The sequence below is a fragment of the Lepisosteus platostomus genome, chromosome 9 (genome assembly GCF_059453375.1).
Source record: "Lepisosteus platostomus isolate fLepPlt1 chromosome 9, fLepPlt1.hap1, whole genome shotgun sequence".
Taxonomy (NCBI): Eukaryota; Metazoa; Chordata; class Actinopteri; order Semionotiformes; family Lepisosteidae; genus Lepisosteus; species Lepisosteus platostomus.
This window is the reverse complement of record NC_142619.1, coordinates 17,085,721-17,111,934: the sequence shown is the minus strand read 5'-3', so window position 1 is coordinate 17,111,934 and position 26,214 is coordinate 17,085,721. Positions and strand designations below refer to the sequence as shown.

Below are 26,214 nucleotides of genomic sequence, written 5' to 3'. Positions count from 1 at the left end.
CTGCCACTGCTGAATTTTGCACACAGCTGCTGTCTAAATGCTGGTTAAAATTATAGCTGCTACCCTGTTCCTGTCTCCAAGAATTGTGATGTCATTTTTTATATCATTGTCTATGTCAATGTTATGTCATCTGTCATGTGAGGAAAACTCGCAAGCATGCATTTCATTGTACTCAGGTACATATGGAAATTAACTTGAACTTGAGAACCTCTTTTTGAGGAGGGCTATAGTAAGACCAGCTTAGGTGATGTGCACAAACCTTCCCATTGTGTAACATGACTGTGTTCTGTTAACCTACAGTATCTACTGGTTCTATCTGTCTGTACTGGTCTTCAGGAGGCTTAACCTCTACCTTAACGTCCATCTGAGATCATGCTGACCACTGTGGAACTCTTTGCCAGTGGGGCTAACTGGCTCCTTAGAGGGTTTCCCTAGACTTGTACCTCAACCTATATATGGAATATGAATAATATAACCAAATAACCTCTCCGGACCTGGATAAAACATCCAGTGGTCCTACAAGAGAATAACCAAGTTGTTTCTCTCCAAGAGAATAATTAAGTGATTGCTGTAGACCTTGAGAAGAGGTCTTCCATCAAAATGACTCAACTTAGATATACAGTAGTATATTGTGAAATAACTCAAATTGTTTATTCACACTGTATAGAACTAATATTAATCGTGGGTGCACAATATTCTACTAACCACGACCTTTTGTGTTTGGCTGCTCTCAATCTTTTATTGACGCCTTAACATTTTTTAACCCTCTTGTGGGTTCAACACAATATTGGCATTCAAACTATGCTGGACAGTGATTGTAACTCTTAACTTAATTCTGTGGAATGATTTCAGTTACATTCTATTAATAACATCTCTAATGATGGAAAAAAAAATCTGTAGATGCTTTTGCTCTAGTCCCTAGATGGCGAAGGAATAGGACTGCTCAGAAATGTCAAATGCGACAAAACTATTGAGCTCAACCGTGATTCTGCAAAAAATATTTTCTTCTAAGTAAAGGTTAAAGTACTCGCCTGCATGTAGTCTACTTAAAAAGTTCACAGTTGCAAACTCAGCTCAAAACAAGGCAGAAAAGATGAGATTATGATATAGTGCTGCAATGCATCTACAAGCAAGAATGGCAAAATAACTGCTAAATACAGTAGTTTCAATCCAGGTGGATATTCATCTGGTATCCATTTGTAGAACACAAAAAAAGCATAATTTGCATTATCTTGCATTATATGCTAAGCCATCGAGCAATTATCATTTTATGTAAATATGTATCCATATAACCTGTGCAAAAAATACAATGTACTACCTTATTTTTGTGACAAAAAACATTTTGACATTATAGATTTACTATTATTATATACCAATGTCTTCCTGGAGAATTTCAAATCATCCCTCAAATCATGCCAGTTCTAACAGGGGATGTTGAGTGTATTTGACACATATATTACATGTACAGTACCATGAATCACACTCACAAAATGAAAATAAGGTACCATTATGTTCTTCCTCAAAAGTGAGAGATTAAATGGTTTGTGATTTTATTTTCTCTTCATATGGAGAGTCATGTTTTTCATTGTGCTTTTGTACCACAGCTCCTGATGCTCCATATACACACTGGAAGCAGACAGTCTTTTATTTAGAGGACTATCTGACCGTGCGGAGAGGGGAGGAAATCTATGGAACCATCGCTATGAAACCCAATGAGAAGAACATAGTGAGTCTGAAGCTCCTTTTGCTACTTACAGCCAGGGCTTCCAACTGCTACCTGCTGCTCACAATGTTTTAAACCAGCTGAGCTCCGAGTTACTCGATAAACCCTCAAGTGGACTAATACATTTGCTTAACTATAACCTATTTCCACTGTTATTCAATCAGTAAATCAGGGGATTTCAAGTTCCTACAAGCAGAGTTGAAAACCATTAACAATTTCACATTAATAAAATTATTGGTTCAATTAAGGGTTAAATGAAGTGTCTTCTGCCTGACCTGGATACCACAAGGTTTACAGAGACTTGCTCACATACTTGTTTGCCGTTCTGCAGAAAGCTCCCTACAGCCTTCCTGTACATGATTACATCTAATCTTTAATTAGAATCCCCACCAAAATTTGGCACAAAAAATGTAAACGATTGCCATGTAGCTGTAGAGACGTGTCTCTTATACATTTCTTCTAATACTCTATCAGTAAACCTCTTGGTCAGATTGAAATGCTTAATCTTCATATGAAATCTTTCATGACTGTTGAAAGGTGGTTATTTAGCTCTTCAAATGGGGATTGCTGCAACCCCTGTATGCCTGGATTGTAAAAGCACTTATTCGTTTCTGATGTCAAATCCTGTACTTGATGTCCAAATAAACTTTCCTTACTGTTACAGGTCTAATGGATAGGTTCCATCTTATTCTTGTTTAAATGCAGCTTTATGATTGTCCTGATGGAAATTGTTAAGTTGTTAATTCCAGGCTTCTCAAACCTGATGCTTGGGACTTATTTTCTTCAGTTGCATCAGAGCTCTTGCTAAATGATTTGTTTAATTTAACACATTTTTACATTTTAAGATTTTTTAATTATCACATGTGCTGAAAGGTAAAGCTCACCTGGAATGAAGTCCTAGATACAATGTAGGCCAGGTTTGGTGAATCTCACTTCAATCACAGTAAGGATGTGTCAGACTTGCATGGATAGGCTTGGCAGAATTTATGCGAGACTGAATGGTTTTCTCTTCCATAAGCATCTCTCTCTCTTTTTTTACAGCGTGATTTGGATTTCACTGTTGAGCTGGACTTCAAAGGCCAGCTTTGTGAAGCTGCAATATCTCATGATTATAAGATGCGTTAAACATTCAGGGGAAGATACAGTCAGCAGTATTTCATAGGTGCTCTCTCTACTCTTGCTGAAGAAAAAGAAGGAACAGTACTTCAGTGGCTTCGAAGTGGTGACTGTGGGAAAGCAATGAGCCAGTTGGAAGAGGATTGTACTCTGTTTTGCTGCCATCAACATCAGGCACCACAAAAAAAGAATAAAAAAGTAGCCAGACTTGTCCTTTGAAGCTGACATTTTGCACTCATCTGACTGTTCAGAAAGTGACTTTGAATGTAGTAACTTACGAATGTTGTTTTTGTTGTTTCATTAAGTGAGAAGAATAAAATGATTGTATATTGATTTTGATTTCAAGGGTGCATAGGTGGATATAGATCTTCCACTTTCACAAGTTCCAGAATAATCAGGGCTTGGGAGAAATACAACTTCTTTTGCACTTATATAAATATATATATATAAAAAGCTTCCAGTAATTTACAGTACTCTCATACCCTGGTTGTTTGTGAAACGTTAGTGAAAAGTGACAGTACAGTATGTGTTTAAAGTTCCCTGTTCATACGGTATAGAGTATCATGCTGTAAAAACCAGTGCTGGTACTTGATTAATTGCTGGGTACAAGAATTTCAACTGTTACTGGTTTAATTCCAATTAGTAAACCATATTTTTCTACCAGTGTTCCAGTAATATACTTTCTAAATATTTTCTTAGGGATAGATTATGATTTAGTACCAGTGCTTCATTATTAGTGAATATATGCATGTGAATTCTTTCCTGTTTTTGTTATCTAGAATTTCTGAGAGGAGAAATATTGTGATTTATCAATAAAATATGTTAGGGGTATACATACATATAGGTTTAGATTCAAGAGATTTTCTGGATTCATTGAGAATTTGTGTTTAATGAAAAAAATGTGATAAAGCATGAAAAACAAAATAGGCTAAATTTAAAGTATATTTCATTTTTGACTGTAGTGTTCTCTAATGCATCATTATAGTAATTGTTTAGTATTGAATACATTAATGAAATAGTCTGAATCATGGATGGTGATTTTTTGGGGGTAAAAACTCACATTTTGTGAGACCATTCTTGAGGATGAAAGGTCTAGCTGCAGGCTGAAAGGCCTCAGATTGGCTACAGGAAGCTGTAACAAATGCACCACTGACTCTACATCTGTTACACTGTGATCATCAACATGTCAGCGTGTTTTAGAATGAGATGTTTGATCCTGTTGACTGTGGTGATTCTTGGTTGTCCGTATAGTGACATTAAGCTTAACTGGTGACATTGAACTTAACCTGATCTCCCAATGTTACATGGTATACAAAAGTCAAGCTCCATTCAAACAGCTGCGTTCCAGTCACAATGCTGAAGGAACTAACTTTTATGTAAAAACAACAACGAGCAATTCAGTGGTTCTAGAAATGTAAGGACTGTAGTGTTCTCTGCAAGTAACCTAACACATACAATGAAAAAAACACCCCTCCATTGAAGTGCTTTATGCAATTTTGGAACATGATTACTTTTTCTGCAGTGATCACACCATGGAGACTGATAACAACAGCGTTGCTTTCCTGCTCACCTCTTTCCAGCATGGTCATTGCCAAGGACATTTGTACAGCATTAAACAAATCTTTACCTCCATTGGAATGGGACAGTTATTTCTGGTGTAATTTCTTCACTTTGTAGTGTAAATATAAGAAATAGCAATACAGTATTTTTTTCCTCAAGGTTTAATGAATGCCTGATGTGGCAAGATTTTATTTTTTTCCTTGCAAAGTTCATTTCAATTGTTAATTCACTTGGAATTAAATGTGTCGAGCTTTTATGTACCATAATAATTAAAGAAAAATCAGAAGAGTACAAAAACAGAAGTGTAAGAGCATGCAACGTTGCAGTGTGTTGTGACTTAAATTAAAGTAATTATATGTTTTAAACTTTACCTGGTGTTTCTGTAAGATTTAACTACAGCATACAATTGATTTACATCCTCTCCTTGTAAATACATGAACGCAGCAATCTAAGCTACCGTAGGAGACAGTTTTACAGATCGGTAAGTACAACAGTATATGTCATAAGAAAGGGTCTTCGTTGATTTAAGCCTAGATAAATTCTTTTAATTGTAAAGACACATACGTTTAAGACAGATACTTATCTGTCAGACTAAAGCAGCATCACAAAAGAGCTATTTATTATGTTGTTAATTTAAAATTTGGAGATTAAGTTATATCAGAAATAAAAAATAACCAAATCGGAAGAATGCCTGTTTATTGTTCCATTAAATTCCCACTAGGTGGAGTCCTGAGACAGAGAAAATGCACTACAGTCTCAGGAAGTGGAGCGTACTTTTTAGCGCAGTCTTACTACTAATACTCTGTATATTCTATTGCAACTCTCTCTTCAAAATAACAGGTGAATCGTTTTCCTATTTTCTGTTAAAGATAACTTATTTTTCATTTTGGAATAATCATCAGTTAATGATGATTTACTATTTGGGAAATAGTAAATCATCATTAACAAAAAAAAGTTACTAAATTTAACACAATTGTCCATATTCCTTGAATTTTCAACATTTCAAAATGAACATTAGGACTTTTTAAAATGTAAATGACATGTACAGTATTCATATATTCATCTAAAACTTTGAATGGAGTCATGCAAGTAAATTTTAACATAACGATTTGTATTCTACTGTTTTATAACTTTGATCACATACAAATGCACAAAATTGTCCATTGGGTACACTGTAGTGTATTCTGAGATGTACCTATTAGCTTTCAGAGATTTTCAGAGATACATAGTAAGAAAACCTTTATCTATAACCCAATGATTCCCAATCTTCTGTAAAACAAAATATGGAGAATACTGGAATCTTAATGGTCAGTCTAAGACTCTTCTTTGAGACTCTTCTTCATAGAAAAAGTTCCAACAACTCTTAACTACCTATATGTACTGTAAACACACAACAAAAGCTCACAGCAAAAAGGTCACAGTTGCGACAGGAAGTATTTAAAATAGACATAACATTTTGGCTGTGGAGCCTTCTTCAGGTGTGAAGAAACTTATGCTTTGCAGTCTATGCATGTGGACGCAGCTGCCTACTTCAGCTATATAAAATAAATACTGTCACTTAATAAAATCCAGCAAAATTAACACGTTCATTTTTTTAATGTATTGGAACTGATTTGCTTTATTTTTTAGTCTGAGCCAGTCATTCATAATGCATTCAAGCAAGGAAAATTCTATGAATCATCAACAAAACATTCACTTACAAAACATATCTTCTTGCAGAGTGAAAAATCAAATATGAGGTTAATTTAATGTTAAATAATTTTGTTCCAATACTTGTATATGATTATCAAGAAACCTGCTTTTTTGGAGTGAACATAGTGCTTCAAATATAATATTTCAAAAACACCCAATGTGAAGAAGTTAACAGCTCTCCTTTATCAGGTCTTAAGCCCAGGTATTTCCCTGGATCTCTGAATGGTGGGAATTTCAGATAGAAACAATAAGACAGTGTCCAAAATGTATATATTAATTAATATTAATTTCTAACATATCGCTCATTTCAAACACAGTCCTGAAACATGGTTAATGTTGTCATACTGACATACATTTATATTTTATGCCATAAAAATAATCATATTCCAATTCCAAAATCAGTTCTTGAGAACAAAGAACTCCAGCTCCCAAAGAAATACTCCCCATTGCTTGATTTCCTTGTGGCTAATGGCCACTGATTTGATATTAATTTACCTCACTCTGACTTTGACTAAAGTTATTCTATTAATAGTATCAGAATTACAAATTCAAACAATTGTTTGAGAGTGTATACTTAAATAAAGAAAGATGAGGAGGGAAGAATCATTTGGGTACTAAAACCATAATAAAAATGATCTACTGTACAACAAAGAACATGTCCGTAGCTACACATTCTACAATTAATCTTTTGAATCTATACCATAACGTATTTCTTGTAGTAATTGCTTTACTTTTGCATTATCATATACTGTATACTCTAGATTAAACCAAATGAAACAGTGCAATTTTCATGTATCTGTTTATTATTTATTTTAACACAATATAAAGAAAGCATGCAAAAACACTCAGTTCCTATTTACAAACCCAAATAAGCAATAACATCCAAATACAGTGAGGTACAATCCAATCTAAATTATTTTAAAAAATGATACTAATGTCAGCAGTGTTATACAGTATAAAGGTCATATAAACTGAGCATATATCACAGAAAATGTCTGAAAAGACACCCCCCTAATTGCTTTTCACAGTGTTACTAAACAAGAACAACAAAGATTTTCACTGCCAGTTTTCATCAGGTCATCCAAGAAAATAAGTTCAAATGAGGAGTCACTTGTCAGAAATAGGACAAAACAACTACAAAAGAAAGGCAATGAAGATAATGACATGATGAGATACTTATTGTTTTTCACTTCTGACCTATTTCTTGCACGGACAGAATGTGACATATTGTATACCTTTCCTTAGGCTTTCCAGGTTCTCCAAGATACAATAACTGGCTTTAATATTTTTTTCTAGGTAATTTGTCTCCATTTTAATAGCAAAATGAGCATCATCCAATGTCAGAATTTCAAAACTGATGTGCAGCACACTGCTGGCTAAGTGGTCATTTGGCAAAACGTAAAAATAGGTTCCTATTTAAAAAAAAGTTAGACTTTGTTAAGGGGATGCCATCACTGTTACAGTTGCATGTTAGTGTTTTACATGAAGTCGAAATTAAATGGCTCCAGACAAGGCTGTATGCCACATATACAGTATAAGTATTTCTTGAAGACAGACAGGAAACAGATGGTCAATTAGTTAACTCTAAATAACATGCAAGTAACAAAAAGGAACACTTGACTTCTTAATAAACTGTAAACAAAAACACACAAGTATATGGTGAGCCCAGTAGCTATTTGGATACCTAATACACATTAAGCATCCTGTGACTGCTGTTTTATGAAGTGACCCAACAACATCCATTATGATTCTACTGTATAATGTGAGCAGTAGTGATGGTCTGAACAGGAGAAACTGTCACATGAATAGTGTCACCTGAATTTACTTGGTTGACTTGTACCTTATATTGTGTAAAAACAGTTAACAGTAATTTAAGCACACTCTATACAGTATACAATTTGTCATCTATAAATTGTTGTATTCATAAAGGAAGTTGATATTTTCTAAACATTTTCTTTAAGGCTCTTTGTAGCATATTTTCCCTTAGAAAGAAGACATATCAACAAATACCCTGTTACAATTACAAAATAAGTCTAATTAATTTGTTCATTTTCTTTTTTCCTTCTAAAATAATGGAATTACCCTCCCCAGATATGAGATACCTGTACTTTCAGGCCTCATATTTCATAAGGATGATGATATCGCATCATGATGAGTCTACCTTAGGTTTTTGGTGAGCAGTGTACTTTCAGCTTCCTGAAACATTCTGTCTGTGCATAACACTGCAGTGAATTTCACAGCAACAAAAACTTGACCAAAATGTATCTAGTATTGATCACTGAGGGGCAAGTGTTGGGACATATACAGTAGCATGTCTGGTATAACTACAGATTTGACATTTATCACTGAATTGATTGACACTTAGCATTTATTAAGAAGTTGTGTTCTCATTTAAAAGCTTTCTTAAAATTGAAAGAAGGTAATTGATTAATTTGAAGATACTACATCTCTATAGTTGCTGTATATGAAATTACATATAAAATATTTTGGCCAGTCAAGAGTTGTGGCCTTATTTTCTAAAATCATTTTAATATCTAAATATACTACATTTGTTTTGCATTGGCTACCATTAAATAAATTACTTAAGGGTACTGTAATTAAATATATTTATATGCACATTAATATTGTGTTTAAATATATATTTTTAAAATTAATGAACAATGTAGATATAACACTTTCATTGCACTGTATTCCATCTCAATGCAGACTTCTCTGTGCTGTCGATTTCTTCAGCTTAAGTGCTGGATTTTCAGATCAAATATAACAGATGTTTCTTAACACAATGGATAACAGCACTTCTGGAGATTGACTTTTAAAATTATCAGGTGATAGTTTGAAAAGTGAAAAAATATAATGAATACTGGCATTAGACATAGCAAGTGTTTTCCAAGAAGTTGCTTATCAAGTTACAAAAAACATTTGATATGCGAGTCAACTGTCATTTGTGTTACTTTACAGAAAAAAAAAGTTTTCTACTGTCGTGAGCAGCAAGATTTTTTCTTTGAAGATTCATCTGCCAGTTGAATTGTCTTCTCTTTCTCCTTGTCTTCTTGCTCTTTTAAAACTCTGTGAAAGAAAATGTGGTCTGTGGCAAACTCATAATTCCATTTTAAGCAAAATCAACTGCAGCTAAGGAATATAATAGCTAATATAAAAAAACAAAAGGTCTTGTACTGTACAGTATGTCACCTCTACATACAGAGCAGTTTGTTTTTCCACTGTATTGTGGTATCATCAGGCATCTCTATATCTGACAGACATTACTGTACATCAACATCAATCTAATTTTAAATTATATGAGGTTTGATTATATATGATTACAGTATATGAGGGTTTAATTATCTGAGGGCTGACAATGCCAGTTTAAATCAATCACGCTTAAATCTAAATGTGATTTTAGATTTAAAACTGAGCTACTGCTAAATTTGCCAATTTATTGATATTATAGATCAATAAAAACACAATAATATATAATCATAGAAATACATTTATCATTCTTACTAGATTAGACTTATAAAACAAAACATTCATTACCTGTAGATGGAAGTATTTGTACTACGGCAGAAAAATACTAGAAAACCTGTACCTTATTTTACAAATAATAAAGAACCAAATATTTTTACGGGTTTTCTAGCTACCACTTATTGAAATGTACAGCAAAATGCATATTAAAAAGTAAAACAAGCAGTGTAAATACCATAACTTGCCAGGGCAAACCTCAATAAAGTAGTAGGGTTTATCACTTATGTTTTCAGTGCTTACTTGCTGTATACTGTACTGTACCATATCATATGTGTTCTAAAGGACGTTTTTGCTTTAATGATTATTCACCACAACAACTAGGCCTATTTCTACCAATATAGCTTCTGTATAACTTTTTTAAAGCTGACTGATTGGAACAGGACAGTTGAAACTAATACTAATGCTACACAGCTGCAAAGAGCCTAAAAACTGAACATCACAAACGTGAGATTTATCATGATGATCAGAGCCATCAGGTGTTTCAAAGCTTTATATACTGGAGGGGTTAGTTAAGACACACATTCTCAAAACACACGCATATTAAAAGATGTGAAACCAAGAAAAAGTAAATAACATTAATGTTACGATGATTTACACTAGGAGCGTAGCACGCAAATACTGCATAGTACGTAACATCAATTAAAACAATAGCTTTCATTAGAACAAAAAGTTTCTATACTGCAATTTTATAATATATTATGTAATATAGTTTCTATACTGCAAGCTCAGAAATATAAATTCTTTATATTTCTGAGCTTGCAGTTTTCCTCCTGTAATATCAATCAAGACCAGCAGTTGTTCACCTGGAATCACACTTCATATTCTAAAAGTAAGCCTGCCTGTAACAGAAACATTTTAGTGCTTCACTGATCCCCTACCAAAGAAATCAATTCTCTACCCACACTGTGCTGCTCTCCCTCTGCTCTAATTGTACTTCTTGTGCTTTGGCATAATAACTGTCATTCATGTGAAGAATAATGAAATTGAATATGCGATTTTCCCAGTCAAACCAGTTATTCTAAAATGAACAAGATAAGGGCTTCCACTCCCCTATATGAATCCCTACCTGTCCCTGTTATCTTTAACTTTTCCTTAGTTATTTGCCTGATTTCATTCCAACTATAATATTCAGCAGAAAAAGAAACAGTTTATTATACAGTATTACCCACAAAAACATACATATATTAGGACTACCAACTACATTTTTGGTGAATGCTTTCAACCAAAGCACTAATTTGTTTAATCCTGCCAGCTATTTTATAAAGCCATACTTAATGTACAGTGCCTAGCAAAAGAATTCAGACCCTCCCTAGGGGGGCCCATTCTGAAAAGTTACAAAATAATGCATACACATTTTTTTAAACCTGAATATTCAAACTAAAGACTTCTAAGGGTACGATTAGTTACAGCAAATACCAGTAAAAACGAAGAGAAAAAAATATGAAATATATTGATTGTATCAGACCTGTGAGCTCAATATTTCGTGATAGCACCTTTTGCAGCAATTACAGCTGCAAGATGTTGTGAATAAGTCTCTACCAGCTTTGTCAGTTCTTTTTTCCCCATCTACTGTATGTTCCTTTCCATTTTGATAAGCTTCCTAGTTGCTGCTGAAACCTAAAGAAGGCTTAAAACCTGAAATGTTGCATTTCTTCTTTCTACTTTTCTGCAATTTAACCATTACATGTCCCTATAACATCATATTTCCACTTCCAGATGTAACACTTTGCTTTTAGACCAAAACGTTCCAATTTTGTTTTATGTGACCACAGTCTCGTTCCACATGTTTGCAGTATCACTAAGGAGCATGATCTAGGCAGCATCTGGGTACTGTACCTTCCATGTATTAATAAAACTGTAATAACTGTCACTCCAAAGGGTCACAACACCAATATTAAAGCAACAAATGAAAACTGCACAAGGCTCTGAATAGTTCTGCAAGGCACTGTACAGTATTTTATGAAAATGATTATTTAACACAAATAAGGGAGTGCTCACTTTGTTTCACTACGTAAGCCAAGTTCACAGTAGTAAAGGGAAATATGACTTATAAAAACCTTTACCATAATTTAATGCAAAAGCAACCCTGCTCTTATGTATTTGGATATAGCACCAAATGGAAGACAAGAAAGGACCAGAGGCACAGAATAAACGGACTGCTGTAGACTCACAAATATATGTGATGAAATCAATATCAGCGAGCATCGACCATATTACAGTAACAAACGAAAGTTGATGCAATATGTGAAAACATTTCAGTGAAGGTGTGTTGACATTAATACTGTATCTTGGACACTGTAAGATACAGTGGTGGGCATGTCAAGTGACCACAGGAGACATGATTATGTTGAAGCGAGCCTTGGATCGGAAGCTCATGTTTATACTGTTTTCCTGCCCGATGCAGAAAGGTTAATGTATGTTTTGGTTTTATAGGATTGGATTATGCTGTATTTGCTGATCTATCCAGTTGTGTTCTTAAAATACAACATATTCAGAATGCAGCAATTCACTGCATTTACTCCCTCATTTATTCATTTACTCACTTTGCCAAATGAAGCATGGACTCAGTGACATTGTGACCGGAGAAGGCGCTGCACTCATAGAAGATCAACTGGGAATCCTAAAGCAAAAAGAAAATTACAAAGCTCACAACAAATTTTTCTTTCAAATTTGGTATCAACAAACATTGCTATTTTCTTACACTCCTACCATCTAATCACCAAAAGTCACCCATCTCAGCTCACCGTTCTCACCTGTGTATGTCTTTTCTGATGCACACAATTGTTTCAAAATTGCCATTACTCCTCTTTTACAAAAATCTTATTTGCATACCTCTCATTATGCAAATTGCCATCCTTATCTCTTTTTCCCTTACTTTCAAAGATCTTGTAGATACTAGTCGACATATATTAATAATCTTGTTTGTCCTCAGCTGACGTCTATGGGCATTTTCAATCTGGTTTTAGACCATCCTGAAGTACAGAGACAGCCTTGGTCTCTATTAAACTCGAACGTTGGCACTACTTTCCCATCGGTCCTATTAGATCTCACTGCTGCATTCCACAGTGAATCATCACTTTATGCTAGATTGCCTCGTGTGAATGGAACGGCTTTGAAATGGTTTGTGTCTTATTTGTTAAACTGAGGACAATTTGTTTCTATTAATTTTATGTCCAAAATTATCCCACTCTTTTCAAGTGTCACCCAAGGCTCTATCCTAGTACCTATTCTGTTATACTTCCATTAGGCAGTCTTATTGGCAAAAACAAAGTCCACTTTAATTTTTACACTGACAATATTCAGCTTTACATCTATATCTCGTCCGGTCCTCCATGTAATGTCTCTATTCTATCAAACTGTGTAAGCAAAATTCAGACCTGATTGAGCTCAAATGTCAACCTTTTTCAATACGACAAAAATGAAGTGATGTGCATAAATCCCATAGAAGATACAGCACATTTATTAAATTCTCTACAACTTGGAAACAGTAATCCCAAATTATGCCCTATGATAAATCTGGAGGTCCCACTTGATGCTCAAACAAAAGCCATCAGTAAAGTCTCAGATGTTTTACCTCAGAAACATTGCCCAGTCTTTTCTGGATGAGACTGCAGAAACCCCGATTCATGCCTTCATCGCATCTCGGCTGGATTACTGTAATAACTTTACTTTGGACTACCTATCCCTAAACAAGCTTCAAATGGTCCAGAACTCAGCTGCTCAACATCTAATATGCTGAAGGCTCTGTGAGCACATCACCCCAATTCTGATACGTTTTCACTGGCTCCCCATTACTCAGTGCATTCAGCTCAAATTTTAACTTTTAACTTTTAAAGCCCTACACACCAAATCCCTGCAATACTTGAGTATGTGCATACAATGAGTAATGAGATATGCTACTGTATGTACAGGTACCAAGACTAAATACATACAGTACTGTATCTGTTTAGTAAGACTTAATTAGCGTTTGTTTTTTCTCTTTTTCCACTTTTTATATCTACCTTTATTTCTGTTAATTTTATTTTTTTTTACCCTGTAAAGTGACCCAAACACTTTACATGAGCACCAAACCAAATCCTTGTAAAATCCTTGTAAATCCCTGCACACACTTTTATGCAACTTGCATTAGGTTATGTTGAAAGCTGTTGTACTGTAAGATAACAGTGCTCTACTGCACTCACAAAAGTTCTTCTGGCTTATCAGTTCTATTCTTCTTACCAGTTTTAAGTTTCCGTTTTCATATAGGCAATATTTGGATTGGTCTCTTTTTCTAAATAAAAAATATCTCTTCTCTGTGCTACAGCAGTCTCTAAGAATTGAACACAATGACAACTCCTTCACTCTTCATTTTCCCTCACTGCTTGTAAGACACCAAACAAGTCCTAGTCATAGATTATTACAAATATTAAATTTCTTTGATAATAATCATGCACTTTAGAGCAGATGAACTATAGTAGATGGATTGGTCAGATGAGTTCTGTTAGAAATAAATCTCCATGGAAACATAAGGAGACAAAAAATGATAATGTGGACCAAAAGTGCACTTTCCTTAATAGAGGCCACTGAATTTTTTTTTTAAACAAAAACAGCTCAGTTCATTTGCTGGTGTGATTTACCATACTGACAATAATAATGAGCAAAAGCAGAATGCATGACACAAACCTTGGCTAATTTCTCGCCTACTTTAAACTGAACTTCTCTTCTGGCCTCCCTATCGGTTTTGTTCCCAAGCAACATGATAGGAATATCATCTCCTGCTCCTTCCTGTAAAGAAAAAAAACACAAAAATCCCAATACAGTCCATTAGCTTACATCATTATGGCACACAGTCATACAGGTTGATGGCAGACATTCACATTGGGGAAAAAAAAAAAATTTCATCCTTCAAAGGCTTGTATGTCGTTAGTTTAGAAGTACATGTGAGTCATACATCATGTTTAAAATTAAAATACACTTTTAGAAGCTTGAAAGAAAACATTGTTCTGAAAAAGGTTACTTGGTGTTCACTTCCACATTGCAATATGAGAGTATTGTAATGTATGTCTTTCATATATTAACTAAAGAATTCACATTAGGGCATAACATACAGTAGATTACAGCACCACAAATACATTTTTAAAAATATTCTAATATTTCTAAAAAAACCACCTCACAAAATAACTGATTCAATCAGAAGCTATAAAAAGAAAAACAAACATTCATATTTTAAAATTACATATAATACATACTATATGCTGTATACTATAGTCAATTCAATTCCAAATACTTTATCCATCTACAAGGGGGGAAATTTAAGCCGTTTTATAACATTTAACAAATAAAACATTACTAAGAAAAAACAACGTATAAGATACTGTATCTCCATAAAAATGATTATGAAAGTAACAGTGTGTAATATTTAAAAAGGTATTAAAGTACATGCACTTTGTTAGAGGGGAATCTATGCAATAGACATTACATTGATAAAACTTCTTTACATTCATTGTTTGTGAGCCTGACAGCCTCTGGAACAAATCTAAATTATTTTATTTCTCTTGCACTATGGACAAAAAACATATTCCTGTAGGCACAAATTTAAAAGCCTGATGAAGGATATGAGATGGATCTTCAATGACAGCACAGCCCTTTCTCAGGACCTGCTGGACATAAAGCTGTGCCAGGTGTCTTACATCACCAAAGATTTTAGAGCTGGGGTTTACAACATTTTAAAGGTATCTTTTTGACTGAGTGACGTGAACCAACAGATATAAGAAAAAGTTAAAATACTTTAAATAAAGGAGCTATAAAATATTGATATTCTCAACTCCAAAAGAACTGTATATGGTTTACTCTGACCATATAAGCACTGCCAGGAATTTCTTCACAATTACATCAATCATAAGATATACTGTATACTGTATAGGAACAAGTAAGAGTTTTAATGACAGACTACTCTTCTTTTAAATTTTCTCCATTCATTGGAAGTTTCATTTCACACCTCTCTACACCTATTCTGACTTCACACCTCTTGATTGGCCTCTCTTTCTGTCCCCTGCTCCCGCCTCTCACTCCTCCTCCCTCCCAGCCTTTGTTCTCCCGCTACTTTACCTTTGCCTACTGCCTTGTCTCTCTCACACCTGAAGAAGGCTCCACGGCCAAAACGTTGTGTTCTCTTTCTTCTTTTTTTCAGCATGGAATAAACCTATTACTTGTTCCTTTGCAACCTACGCATGCTGACGCAGCTACCCACCTGTATACTGTATATATAATTATGTCATAACATTTAAGGGCATTGCAACAAAATGTCCCTTTTTCATATGTACTTAAGGAATGCTCAGATGCTTAACCACAATAGACTATAAAGCATCTCTAGAAAGGTGAGAAGATAACTGCCTAAATAATTATGTGCCAGGCCATGAATTGCTACAGTATATACTGTAACTTGGTCAGTAATGAGATTGGATCCCTATATAAGAAAAGGGAGGCTGCTTCTGTAAGTTGTGTTGTTGGATGTACTCTGAAGCCCATCTGGACTAGGATTTCAGAACTACTGCCCTATGGTGTTGGCAGGGTACACTGAAGAATAAGAACATGAGAACGGACTGACACCTGAAATTGAACTTATTGAGCTAGACTGTAGAAAATGTAGTACTTATGATACTGTAAATGTCCTCCATGTTTGAGATCTGAGCCCATAATCAGCCTGCTGAACAAGCTCCAACACTTAAAGAAGACGAGCTAATATGCCATATAATATAGAAGTAGAGAACTCCATTCTTCTGTACATGAGATTTGAGTATACAGTTAATGCAACAACTTTGAATGTCTCAGCTTTTGGTGGAAACCTTAACATCTACTGTAACTCCCTCCTCTAAATTAAAAAAATAAAACTACAGTGCATACTACTAATCAAGGAAATGTAGAATATCAAGGTAATACAACCATGAAACAGACATCTAAATAATACATTTTCATTAAAAGAAAGTGTAATCTAATGCTTTTAATCCTTCTTTGAAAACTCCTCAGTCTGCATGTTTGAGACTTTGCTTGAAATTCAATTCCTAATTAAGCAACCTCAGAGATTCTTTTTTTCTGAAATCACGAGAACTAGTGGAGAAAATATTTCACACAAACAGAGCCTACTCAACTAATTGTGTGGCTTATTAAAGTAATTTTGTGCACACAACTTAATTTAGGTTTGTCACTGCAAAGGGGGGTTTGAACACTTACTGTATGCAACATTAAGAGTGCAAAGAAAATTTTACACTCATCTTTCATATTAATTATAAAATGAATTATAATTAACTTTAGAGCAACAAAATGTGAAAACTATGCAAGGGTCTGAAAACACCTGCATCCAGATATAAAACTTACATGGACACTTGTCAGCCATTGCCGTACTGATGTAAACGTCTGTTCTACGGTGATGTCATACATCACTATTACTCCATCCGCCTTTCGGAAAAACTGCTTTGTAATACTGCGATACCTGCAGAAACAGTTTATTATTATTATTGTACATTCACAGAATTACACCACTAAAGTCTCAGAATTCAGAAATCGTAAGGCTTATCTATAAAACATGATTTACTAGTGAATTCACCCGAATGAGTCTTACCTCTCCTGTCCAGCTGTGTCCCACATCTGCAGTGCCACTTGGCTGTTCTCCACTGTTAGTGTTTTCACACTGTAGTCTATTCCTGTTTGTAACAGACCCAAACATGTTAAAGGACACAAAAACTAGATATCTGAGACAGTAGTAAAGAATGCCTTGTCCAAACAAAACTGGCTGTCAGAAATGGCTTGTATACACAAAACTGTTTATAGTTTACTTCTAGACTGCACAACTGTTTAGTAGGTTAGGGAATATTATTAACTCTACATGAAAAACAAGACATTATTGTGGTTATACCACACTACAAGCTCTGGTACTATATTTTAAAAAATCTTTGTTACTCATTTGAGTTGCATATGAACACCAGAAACCTTGGTTATATTCAAGCTGTGATTCTATCTAAGGTACTGTATGAAGTTCCTTCAGACACTCTAGCCCATGAAAGCAGATTAAACAAAACAACCAAACAGGTTTATATATATATAATGTGTGCTAATGTGTGGGCATCACCCATATCTCACCTCAAATCTCCAAAATCTATGTAAATTTTAACAACTTCACTTAGTTGCTACAATAAAGAACCACACCTGATAAAAAATGAATAGGAACTATTGTGGATGTTTCTCTCTCAACCCTACCATTTACTTAGAAAAACTATTTTCTAAGTAAATGGAGACAAACATGGAGGAAAACCTAAACCTTATAGGTTTGCACCAACTTAAATATTTTGGAAGCTTAGCTCTTCCCAATTTCACACAACAGGATTACTGGCAGCTTTTACTATACTGGGCCATATCTTTGTTACTCATGTGAGTTGCATATGAACACCAGGAACCTTGGTTATATTCAAGCTGTGATTCTATCTAGGGTATGAAGTTCCTTCAGACATTGTAGCCCATGAAAGCAGCCTTAACAAAACAACCAAACAGGTTTATGTATTAAGAAAGGTTCTGCAGAGCTATAATAACTAAATAATGTACTTGCTATGTACAGTATGATATTGTACATTGAAGGTCATATCTTGCGGATTTTATCCAGTTAATTGCCAGTTATTAATTTGAAGAATGAATACTTTAATCTGTGAACAATTAAACAATGTCAACTCATTCCTAAAAATGTAAACAAGATGGTTTAAATGGGAAAACCTTTTATGAAAAGTCTTCATGAATCAGTTTCATGAATAACTGAAAGCAATACCATTGTCAACCACAAGGTGGCACTTAGGAGTCTTTTGGTTTCCACCTAAATGTGACAAAGACCTTGTTAATTTTGGAGCCACAATACTGAACGTAACATAAACGTCCATACAGGTATATCCTGCAAATGAAGTAACTGCAGTAAGGATACATCACTGACTTTAATTATCATTTTTACTATTAAATCAAAACATTTGTTAGGATTTATTAAAAATAATATTAAGATAGAAAGCAAAGGTGTAGCAATAGCCAAAGCTCAAATTAGAAAATAAGCCCCAAAATTGTAACATCCACTATTTTTAATATCTAGAAAACAATATCTTACTCTTTAGCATCACAATGGAAAAATTCTACATATTTATTAGAGTGCCATTTTTTTATTTTTTTCTGAAGTCTAAACATACGTATATGACATTGCATTACGAATGGCTCAATCACAACTGGAAAAAAAATGTGGAGACTAAAACACGGTTGCAGCTTTAAAAGACTTTCCGAAGCTGAACAAGGAGCTTGGCTACTAATGGACTGTATAAAGCTTTAGAATAGGTGCCAAAAATAGTGTGCGTGCTGACAGCCTGAACATGACTCAGTCTTAATATTAATTGGAGAACAAGACAGGACATACTATTGTCTGAGAGAGCACACCATCGCTATTACTGATTGGTGTTTCTTGTAAGGATGGCACAAAGACGTGTCTTGAAATAGCTCCCCAATTTTAATGAATTCAATTTTTTTTTTCTAGGAATGAACAATATACAACACAATATAGATAATCTGCATCAAGGCCTGTAATAGTTGTGAATAAAAAGAATTGAAAGGCTCTTATTTTTATGCTGTATGTAGTTCTCTGCAAAGAGACTAACATCCTTAAAAAGCACAAGGAAATATTTGTCATATACGGTACTAATTCAGTTTTCAACCCAAATACTCTCAATGCATTTGAATATATATATATATTCAGTTGCTAATGTGTGTGCATCACCCATGTCTCACATCTAATCTCCAAAATCTATGTAAATTTTAACAACTTCACTTACTGTAGTTGCTACGATAATAGTTCCTATTCATTTTTTATCAAGTATGGTTCTTTGTGGATGTTTCTCTCTCAACCCTACCATTTACCTAAAAAAAAACCTTTTTAATACTCACGGAGACAAACATGCAGGAAAACCTAAACCTTATAGGTTTGCACCAGCTTAAAGATTTTGGAAGCTTAGCTCTTCCCAATTTCACACAACGTGATTACTGGCAGCTTTTACCATACTGGATGGAGAAAAAGTGCGTGTTAAAAATCAAAACGCTCGTCAAGTCAGCTCCTACACTGACAAATTTTTAATAGGGTCAACACAAACTATAATATAAAAATAACTGATATATTTTCTCACATTTGTCAAGTTGATGAAACGGATACTGTACTAGAGTGAATATCAAAAGAAAAGTATCACAGTAGCAACTAATTGATCAAGTTATTAGAAGGGAAAATGGCCATGTTTTTTGTAGCTGGTGAACTCATATTTTATTAAGCAGACATGCCATTAAATTCTTTATGCTAATTAACTTGTAATCAACTTTATCAACAAGAAATCTACTGTACAGTAAATGTCACAGTCTAGTGGCACCTATGGCCCATGTTGGAAGCAAAACAAGCAGGATATCTAGTATAATGTATGCTTTGCTCCAGTTTGCTGATGCTGTTTTATGGGATTCAACCCCATTCCTGTCATACAGCCTGGATGAGAGTTCCTATTCATTTATTTTAAGTGTAGTTCCTTATCGCAGTAATAGATTTGAGGTGAGACAGGGGGTGATGCACATACATTTGTAACCAAATAGATTCAATTTGTTTTCAAATGCATTTGGGTTAAAAGCTGAAGTATGACAAAAAAAATTCCTTGTGCTTTCTAATGATGTTAGTCTTTTTGCAGAGAACTACATACGGCACAAAAAGAGAGACTTATTTGTTGTTGTTCACAACTATTACAGGCAGTGATGCAGATCAATATAATGGTAGCTGTAGATATTCTGAGCCCTAGATACCACACACTACCCCAGCTCATCACATAAATGTTCAACGGGGCTAGAGTCTGGTGAGCAGAACATCCACTGTAAAACTGTCACATTCACATCTCACAAAAAAGCTGTTGTTACCCAAGCAGCATGAGAACATTTCTTTCTATGATTTATTTCTAGGAACACAGTTGAAATATTGCCTCATCAGGTGAATCGTTTTGAAGTGATTAGACACTCCTGTCCAGACCATAAAGCCTGAAGCTACCCATCAGTTTATCTGTTATACACATCAATTAGCATATTGTTCTGCATGGTAGAACAATGCTTGCCGAGTCCATCATGGTCCTTTATGCAAAACCTCAATTTATCCCTAAAGAAGACTTAGTTCTTTTCTGTGTTCACTTCATCGCCAATGCCTAATCAAACCTCTCACTAATAAGGTGATTTAGTTCTTATGCAATACTCAATGTCGCTTGAGTGTATTGTGGTCAGTCACAAAATGCCAAATTAATCAAACTGATACAAAAATAATCAGTAACAACAATATGCATATTTTACTGTAAAAAAGTATGCATAGTTTCTTTTCTTATTCTGTATTCAACATATCACCCATGTTATGAGTATGTTCACTATGTTCTGTTCTGTAGTTAGTTTCACCTTTTAGAATCATGCAATCCTAGCCATCAGTAAGCCAAGATATCATCAGCCTTGTAAGTCTTACATTGTTATTTGATCACCCTAAATAAATCAAATGATCTTACCACCACAAAGAGGATATCCAAATTGTAATTAAATGGATCCCTCAATAACTAACACAGCAGCAGAGTACTGTACACTAAAAATCTACCCCAAAAAACTACAAAGATCTATCACAAAAACAAAATCTTCATGTTCTGCGTCTGCAAGAGTCTGGATCATTCAATACCAAAAACGTTTTTTGTTTTCTATTTTAATCAGTCCATCTCATCATCATCCTAGTCTGCTGAACTGAAGTACACAATGCCATTTGACTAAAAAACAGACAAAAACAAAAAAGTAATAACTTATTGCAGTTTTATCCTTTAGAAAATGTAATTTCTAAATGTGTTAGAAAAATGTATTATACTGTGCAAAAGCACAAATGTTAAAATATTTTTCAAAAATTCTAAATCAAATCCATGCTATTAAAAAGCACCCCCCCCCTAGGTAACTTCAAATTCTTGGAAAACAAACAGTCCCCCAATGGATTTTCAGTGTGTGATTACTGTGTATGGGAGTAAAATAGAAATTAGCAGCTAATAAAAATAATGGGCATAATGCTAATTTGTTGTGAAACCATACAAACACACCTTTATCACAGCTTTTTTCTCCTGAATTCTGAAATGAACACAAAATCAAACTACACACACACACCTGGTGTGAGCTAAGAGCCTCACAACATACAAAGGCTTATTTAGCCAGCAGGTTAATTACTGGAAGGGCTACACACCTACAGTGGCAGAGGTTCCTGGGAAGAAACGGTCATCACAGAAGCGCCTAAGCAGGGAGGTCTTCCCCACACTGCAGTTGCCAACCAGGACAATTTTAAACAAGCGATCAGGCACTGAAACTGTTCCCTCTTCCTAGAAAAGCAACATGAGAGTGCAAGACATAACACACTGCAAAAGAAATCAAGCTGTTAAACACACAACACAGGTTTTCAAAGATTAGAACAACTACTATTTTCTGTCTTGAGAGTATTTTTTTTAAGAAGGATTGCCGTCAGATCTTGGTTTTTCTATGAATGGTGACTGGAAGGGGAGTATGATATCAGGGCTCAGCTTTTAAAGTCACGGAAATGGTTTATAGTAAAGTAAAAGAAAGCATTGTACTGCCACAACATTTCTATTAGATTAAGGTCTGGACTTTGACTCGGCCATTCCAAAACACGAAATTTCTTCTGCTTCAACCTTTTTGGTAGACTGACTTGTGTGTTTAGACTCGTCGTCTTGCTGCAAGAACCACCTTCAGTTGAGCTTCAGTTCAAGAACGGATACCCTGACATTCTCCTGTAGAATTTGCTGGAACAATCCAGAATTCATAGTTCCGTCAATGATGGCAGTAAAACAGCCCCAAACCATGACACTGCCACCACCGTGTTTCACAGTTGGGATGGGGTGTTGGAATGAAGTGTTTGGTTTTCGTCAAACAAAACGTTTCTCATTTAAGCCAAAAAAGTTGGCTCATCCAGGTAATTTTTAGCAAATTTTAAACGGGCAGCAATGTTAATCTTGGAGAGCAGTGGCTTTCTCCTTGTTATCCTCCCATGCACAGTATTCTTGTTCAGCGTTTGCCTGATTGCGGACTAATGAACACTGACATTAGCCAGTGCAAGAGAGGCCTGCAGATCCTTAGACGTTACCCTGGGGTTCTTTGTGATCTCCCAGAATATTATACGCCTTACTTTTGGAGTGATTTGTGTTGGACAACCACTCCTGGGGAGAGTAACAATGGTGCTGAATTTTCTCCATTTGTACACTATCTATCAGACAGTGGATTAGTGAAACCCAAAGTCTTTAGAAATCATTTTGTAACCTTTTCAAACTATTTTTCTGAGGTTTTCAGAAATCTCCTTTGATCGAAGCATGGCATGCGTTCACAAACCTGTGGTGAAGACTCAGGTTTGTTTTTTAAATAGGGCAGGGCCACCCAAACTCACACCTGATTGTCATCCCATTGATTGACACTCCTCACTCTAATTATCCCTTTAACTAGACTGATAATCCTAGAGGTTCACATACTTTTTCTGACGAAGATATTTAATGTTGGATGACTTTGATCAATAAATGAATTAAAAAGTATATCCTTTTATGTGTTATTTGTTTTATTGGGTTCTCCTTATCTATTTTTATGACTTAGATGAAGATCTGATCACATTTTAGGTCAAATCTATACAGAAATTCAGAAAATTCTAAAGGGTTCAGAAACTTTCTAGCACCACTGTACTGTACGTATTGCAAAATCATGCATATTTGTCATGATTTGGGGCATAATTCAATACTTAAAGCTATTTTTAGTTTCATGAATGATAGGGTTTAGACAAGGTTAGTTTGCATTTAACACCTTCTAGTTTCACAAAATCTTTTTTTTTGGTTTTGTTTCCAGGACAAAATTTGCTAATGCATCAAAGAACCAGACCAGCAGAAACCTAATTGTTCCAGAATACAAATCAAGCAGATACTGCTTTGAATAACAAATTACATAAGAAGAAAATACCTGTCAACTGTTACTATTATGCAAATAAATTAATGCTTTGAAGTAACTTCACCAGCCTGTAATACTATGTCCTTTCATTTAATAAAGAATTGAAGTAAGAGCAAAGCCATTTGCTACCACTACAAACTGAGATACTTGCCACCTGTTCAGCCCATTTGACCATCTCTTTCAAAAATATAAAATTGTGCACAAAGGGCTTGGTGCTGAAAAGAAACTGAAACAGTACAAATACCATTGCTGTAATAGGCTTACATGTGATAGTGTTTCTTTTCCCACTGGCTGCCCTCTTGGCGAGGAAGGAGCTCTGCTGCTAGAGGCCTGGTCACTCTCCTCAGCTGTGCTGTCTTCTGATATCACCGAAACAGCAGCAACCTCAAGACTAGGAGACTGAGCTGTTTCTAAGGATCTCTGATCCTCCTTTGACTCTCCCGAGTCGTCCTCCACATCATCGTCCTCCTCAGTCCATTCGTTCAGCTGGGCCTCATACTCCACGTGAAGCAACTGGGGGAGGTGATCTTCCTCAATAGAGATGATTCTCTGAAGCTGGGGCTTCCTCATCATTTTCCCGTCAACTTCATTCTCCTTGCTCACCTGACAGTATCCATTCAGACCAGCGGAATTTCTCCTCCTGGCGTATGAGAGAATCTCATCTTCATCCTCGCTGAAAGACAAGAGACAAAGGCGTAGGAGACTTTGCTGTAATACAGTGCCTTGCGAAAGTATTCGGCCCCCTTGAACTTTTCAACCTTTTGCCACATTTCAGGCTTCAAACATAAAGATATAAATGTTTTATTTTATGTGAAGAATCACCAACAAGTGGGACACAATTGTGAAGTGGAACGAAATCTATTGGATTTTTGAAACTTTTTTAACTAATAAAAAAATGAAAAGTGGGGCGTGCAAAATTATTCGGCCCCCTTGCGTTAATACTTTGTAGAGCCACCTTTTGCTGCGATTACAGCTGCAAGTCGCTTGGGGTATGTCTCTATCAGTTTTGCACATCGAGAGACTGAAATTCTTGCCCATTCTTCCTTGCAAAACAGCTCGAGCTCAGTGAGGTTGGATGGAGAGCGTTTGTGAACAGCAGTTTTCAGCTCTTTCCACAGATTCTCGATTGGATTCAGGTCTGGACTTTGACTTGGCCATTCAAACACCTGGATACGTTTATTTGTGAACCATTCCTTTGTAGATTTTGCTGTATGTTTGGGATCATTGTCTTGTTGGAAGATAAATCTCCGTCCCAGTTTCAGGTCTTTTGCAGACTCCAACAGGTTTTCATCCAGAATGGTCCTGTATTTGGCTGCATCCATCTTCCCCCTCAATTTTAACCATCTTCCCTGTCCCTGCTGAAGAAAAGCAGGCCCAAACCATGATGCTGCCACCACCATGTTTGACAGTGGGGATGGTGTGTTGAGGGTGATGAGCTGTGTTGCTTTTACGCCAAACATATCGTTTTGCATTGTGGCCAAAAAGTTCGATTTTGGTTTCATCTGACCAGAGCACCTTCTTCCACATGTTTGGGGTGTCTCCCAGGTGGCTTGTGGCAAACTTTAGACGAGACTTTTTATGGATATCTTTGAGAAATGACTTTCTTCTTGCCACTCTTCCATAAAGGCCAGATTTGTGCAGTGTAAGACTGATTGTTGTCCTATGGACAGACTCTCCCACCTCAGCTGTAGTTCTCTGCAGTTCATCCAGAGTGATCATGGGCCTCTTGGCTGCATCTCTGATCAGTCTTCTCCTTGTCTGAACTGAAAGTTTAGAGGGACGGCCAGGTCTTGGTAGATTTGCAGTGGTCTGATACTCCTTCCATTTCAAGATGATCGCTTGCACAGTGCTCCTTGGGATGTTTGAAGCTTGGGAAATCTTTTTGTATCCAAATCCGGCTTTAAACTTCTCCACAACAGTATTACAGACCTGCCTGGTGTGTTCCTTGGTCTTCATGATGCTCTCTGCGCTTTCAACAGAACCTTGAGACTATCACAGAGCAGGTGCATTTATACAGAGACTTGATTACACACAGGTGGATTCTATTTATCACCATCAGTCATTTAGGACAACATTGGATCATTCAGAGATCCTCGCTGAACTTCTGGAGTGAGTTTGCTGCACTGAAAGTAAAGGGGCCGAATAATTTTGCACGCCCCACTTTTCATTTTTTTATTAGTTAAAAAAGTTTCAAAAATCCAATAGATTTCGTTCCACTTCACAATTGTGTCCCACTTGTTGGTGATTCTTCACATAAAATAAAAAATTTATATCTTTATGTTTGAAGCCTGAAATGTGGCAAAAGGTTGAAAAGTTCAAGGGGGCCGAATACTTTCGCAAGGCACTGTATTTTCAAGCAAGTCTGGGTATCTTGTTTTCTCCACTGTTATGACCTCACTTTTCATTATGATCCTCACTCCACACCTGCTTAACAGCAATGTGCGAGTTGTGAAGTGTCTGTGAAGTGGTGGGGTATGGAGTGAAGACTGCATTTTGTATGAAGAAAGCTCTGACATTCATGCATTATCGTACATAATTAGGTTCTGTGTTGACAAGTTAATTTCTACAGTGCTTTCAAC

The 26,214-nt window shown here is 35.6% G+C and overlaps 2 protein-coding genes across 11 annotated transcripts in view; one reads left to right on the top strand and one right to left on the bottom strand.

Annotated features, from left to right (window-relative positions):
• LOC148654573 (protein arginine N-methyltransferase 8-B) overlaps positions 1 to 4,769 on the top strand; it is a 62,043-nt gene extending 57,274 nt beyond the window's left edge. For all 8 annotated transcript variants that reach the window (XM_088646995.1, XM_088646997.1, XM_088646996.1 and 5 more), the window contains 2 exons: positions 1,605 to 1,726; positions 2,765 to 4,769. In XM_088646995.1, the coding sequence (XP_088503121.1) occupies positions 1,605 to 1,726; positions 2,765 to 2,848 (206 nt within the window). In that variant the 3' untranslated portion in view covers positions 2,849 to 4,769. The remainder of the gene's footprint in view (positions 1 to 1,604; positions 1,727 to 2,764) is intronic.
• A 2,107-nt stretch (positions 4,770 to 6,876) lies between these two features.
• The window catches only part of cracr2aa (calcium release activated channel regulator 2Aa), a 67,633-nt gene continuing 48,295 nt past the window's right edge, over positions 6,877 to 26,214 (bottom strand). For all 3 annotated transcript variants that reach the window (XM_088646994.1, XM_088646993.1, XM_088646992.1), the window contains 7 exons: positions 23,900 to 24,308; positions 21,882 to 22,014; positions 17,211 to 17,292; positions 16,967 to 17,081; positions 14,276 to 14,377; positions 12,157 to 12,233; positions 6,877 to 9,157 (listed from right to left, as the gene is read on the bottom strand). In XM_088646994.1, the coding sequence (XP_088503120.1) occupies positions 9,064 to 9,157; positions 12,157 to 12,233; positions 14,276 to 14,377; positions 16,967 to 17,081; positions 17,211 to 17,292; positions 21,882 to 22,014; positions 23,900 to 24,308 (1,012 nt within the window). In that variant the 3' untranslated portion in view covers positions 6,877 to 9,063. The remainder of the gene's footprint in view (positions 9,158 to 12,156; positions 12,234 to 14,275; positions 14,378 to 16,966; positions 17,082 to 17,210; positions 17,293 to 21,881; positions 22,015 to 23,899; positions 24,309 to 26,214) is intronic.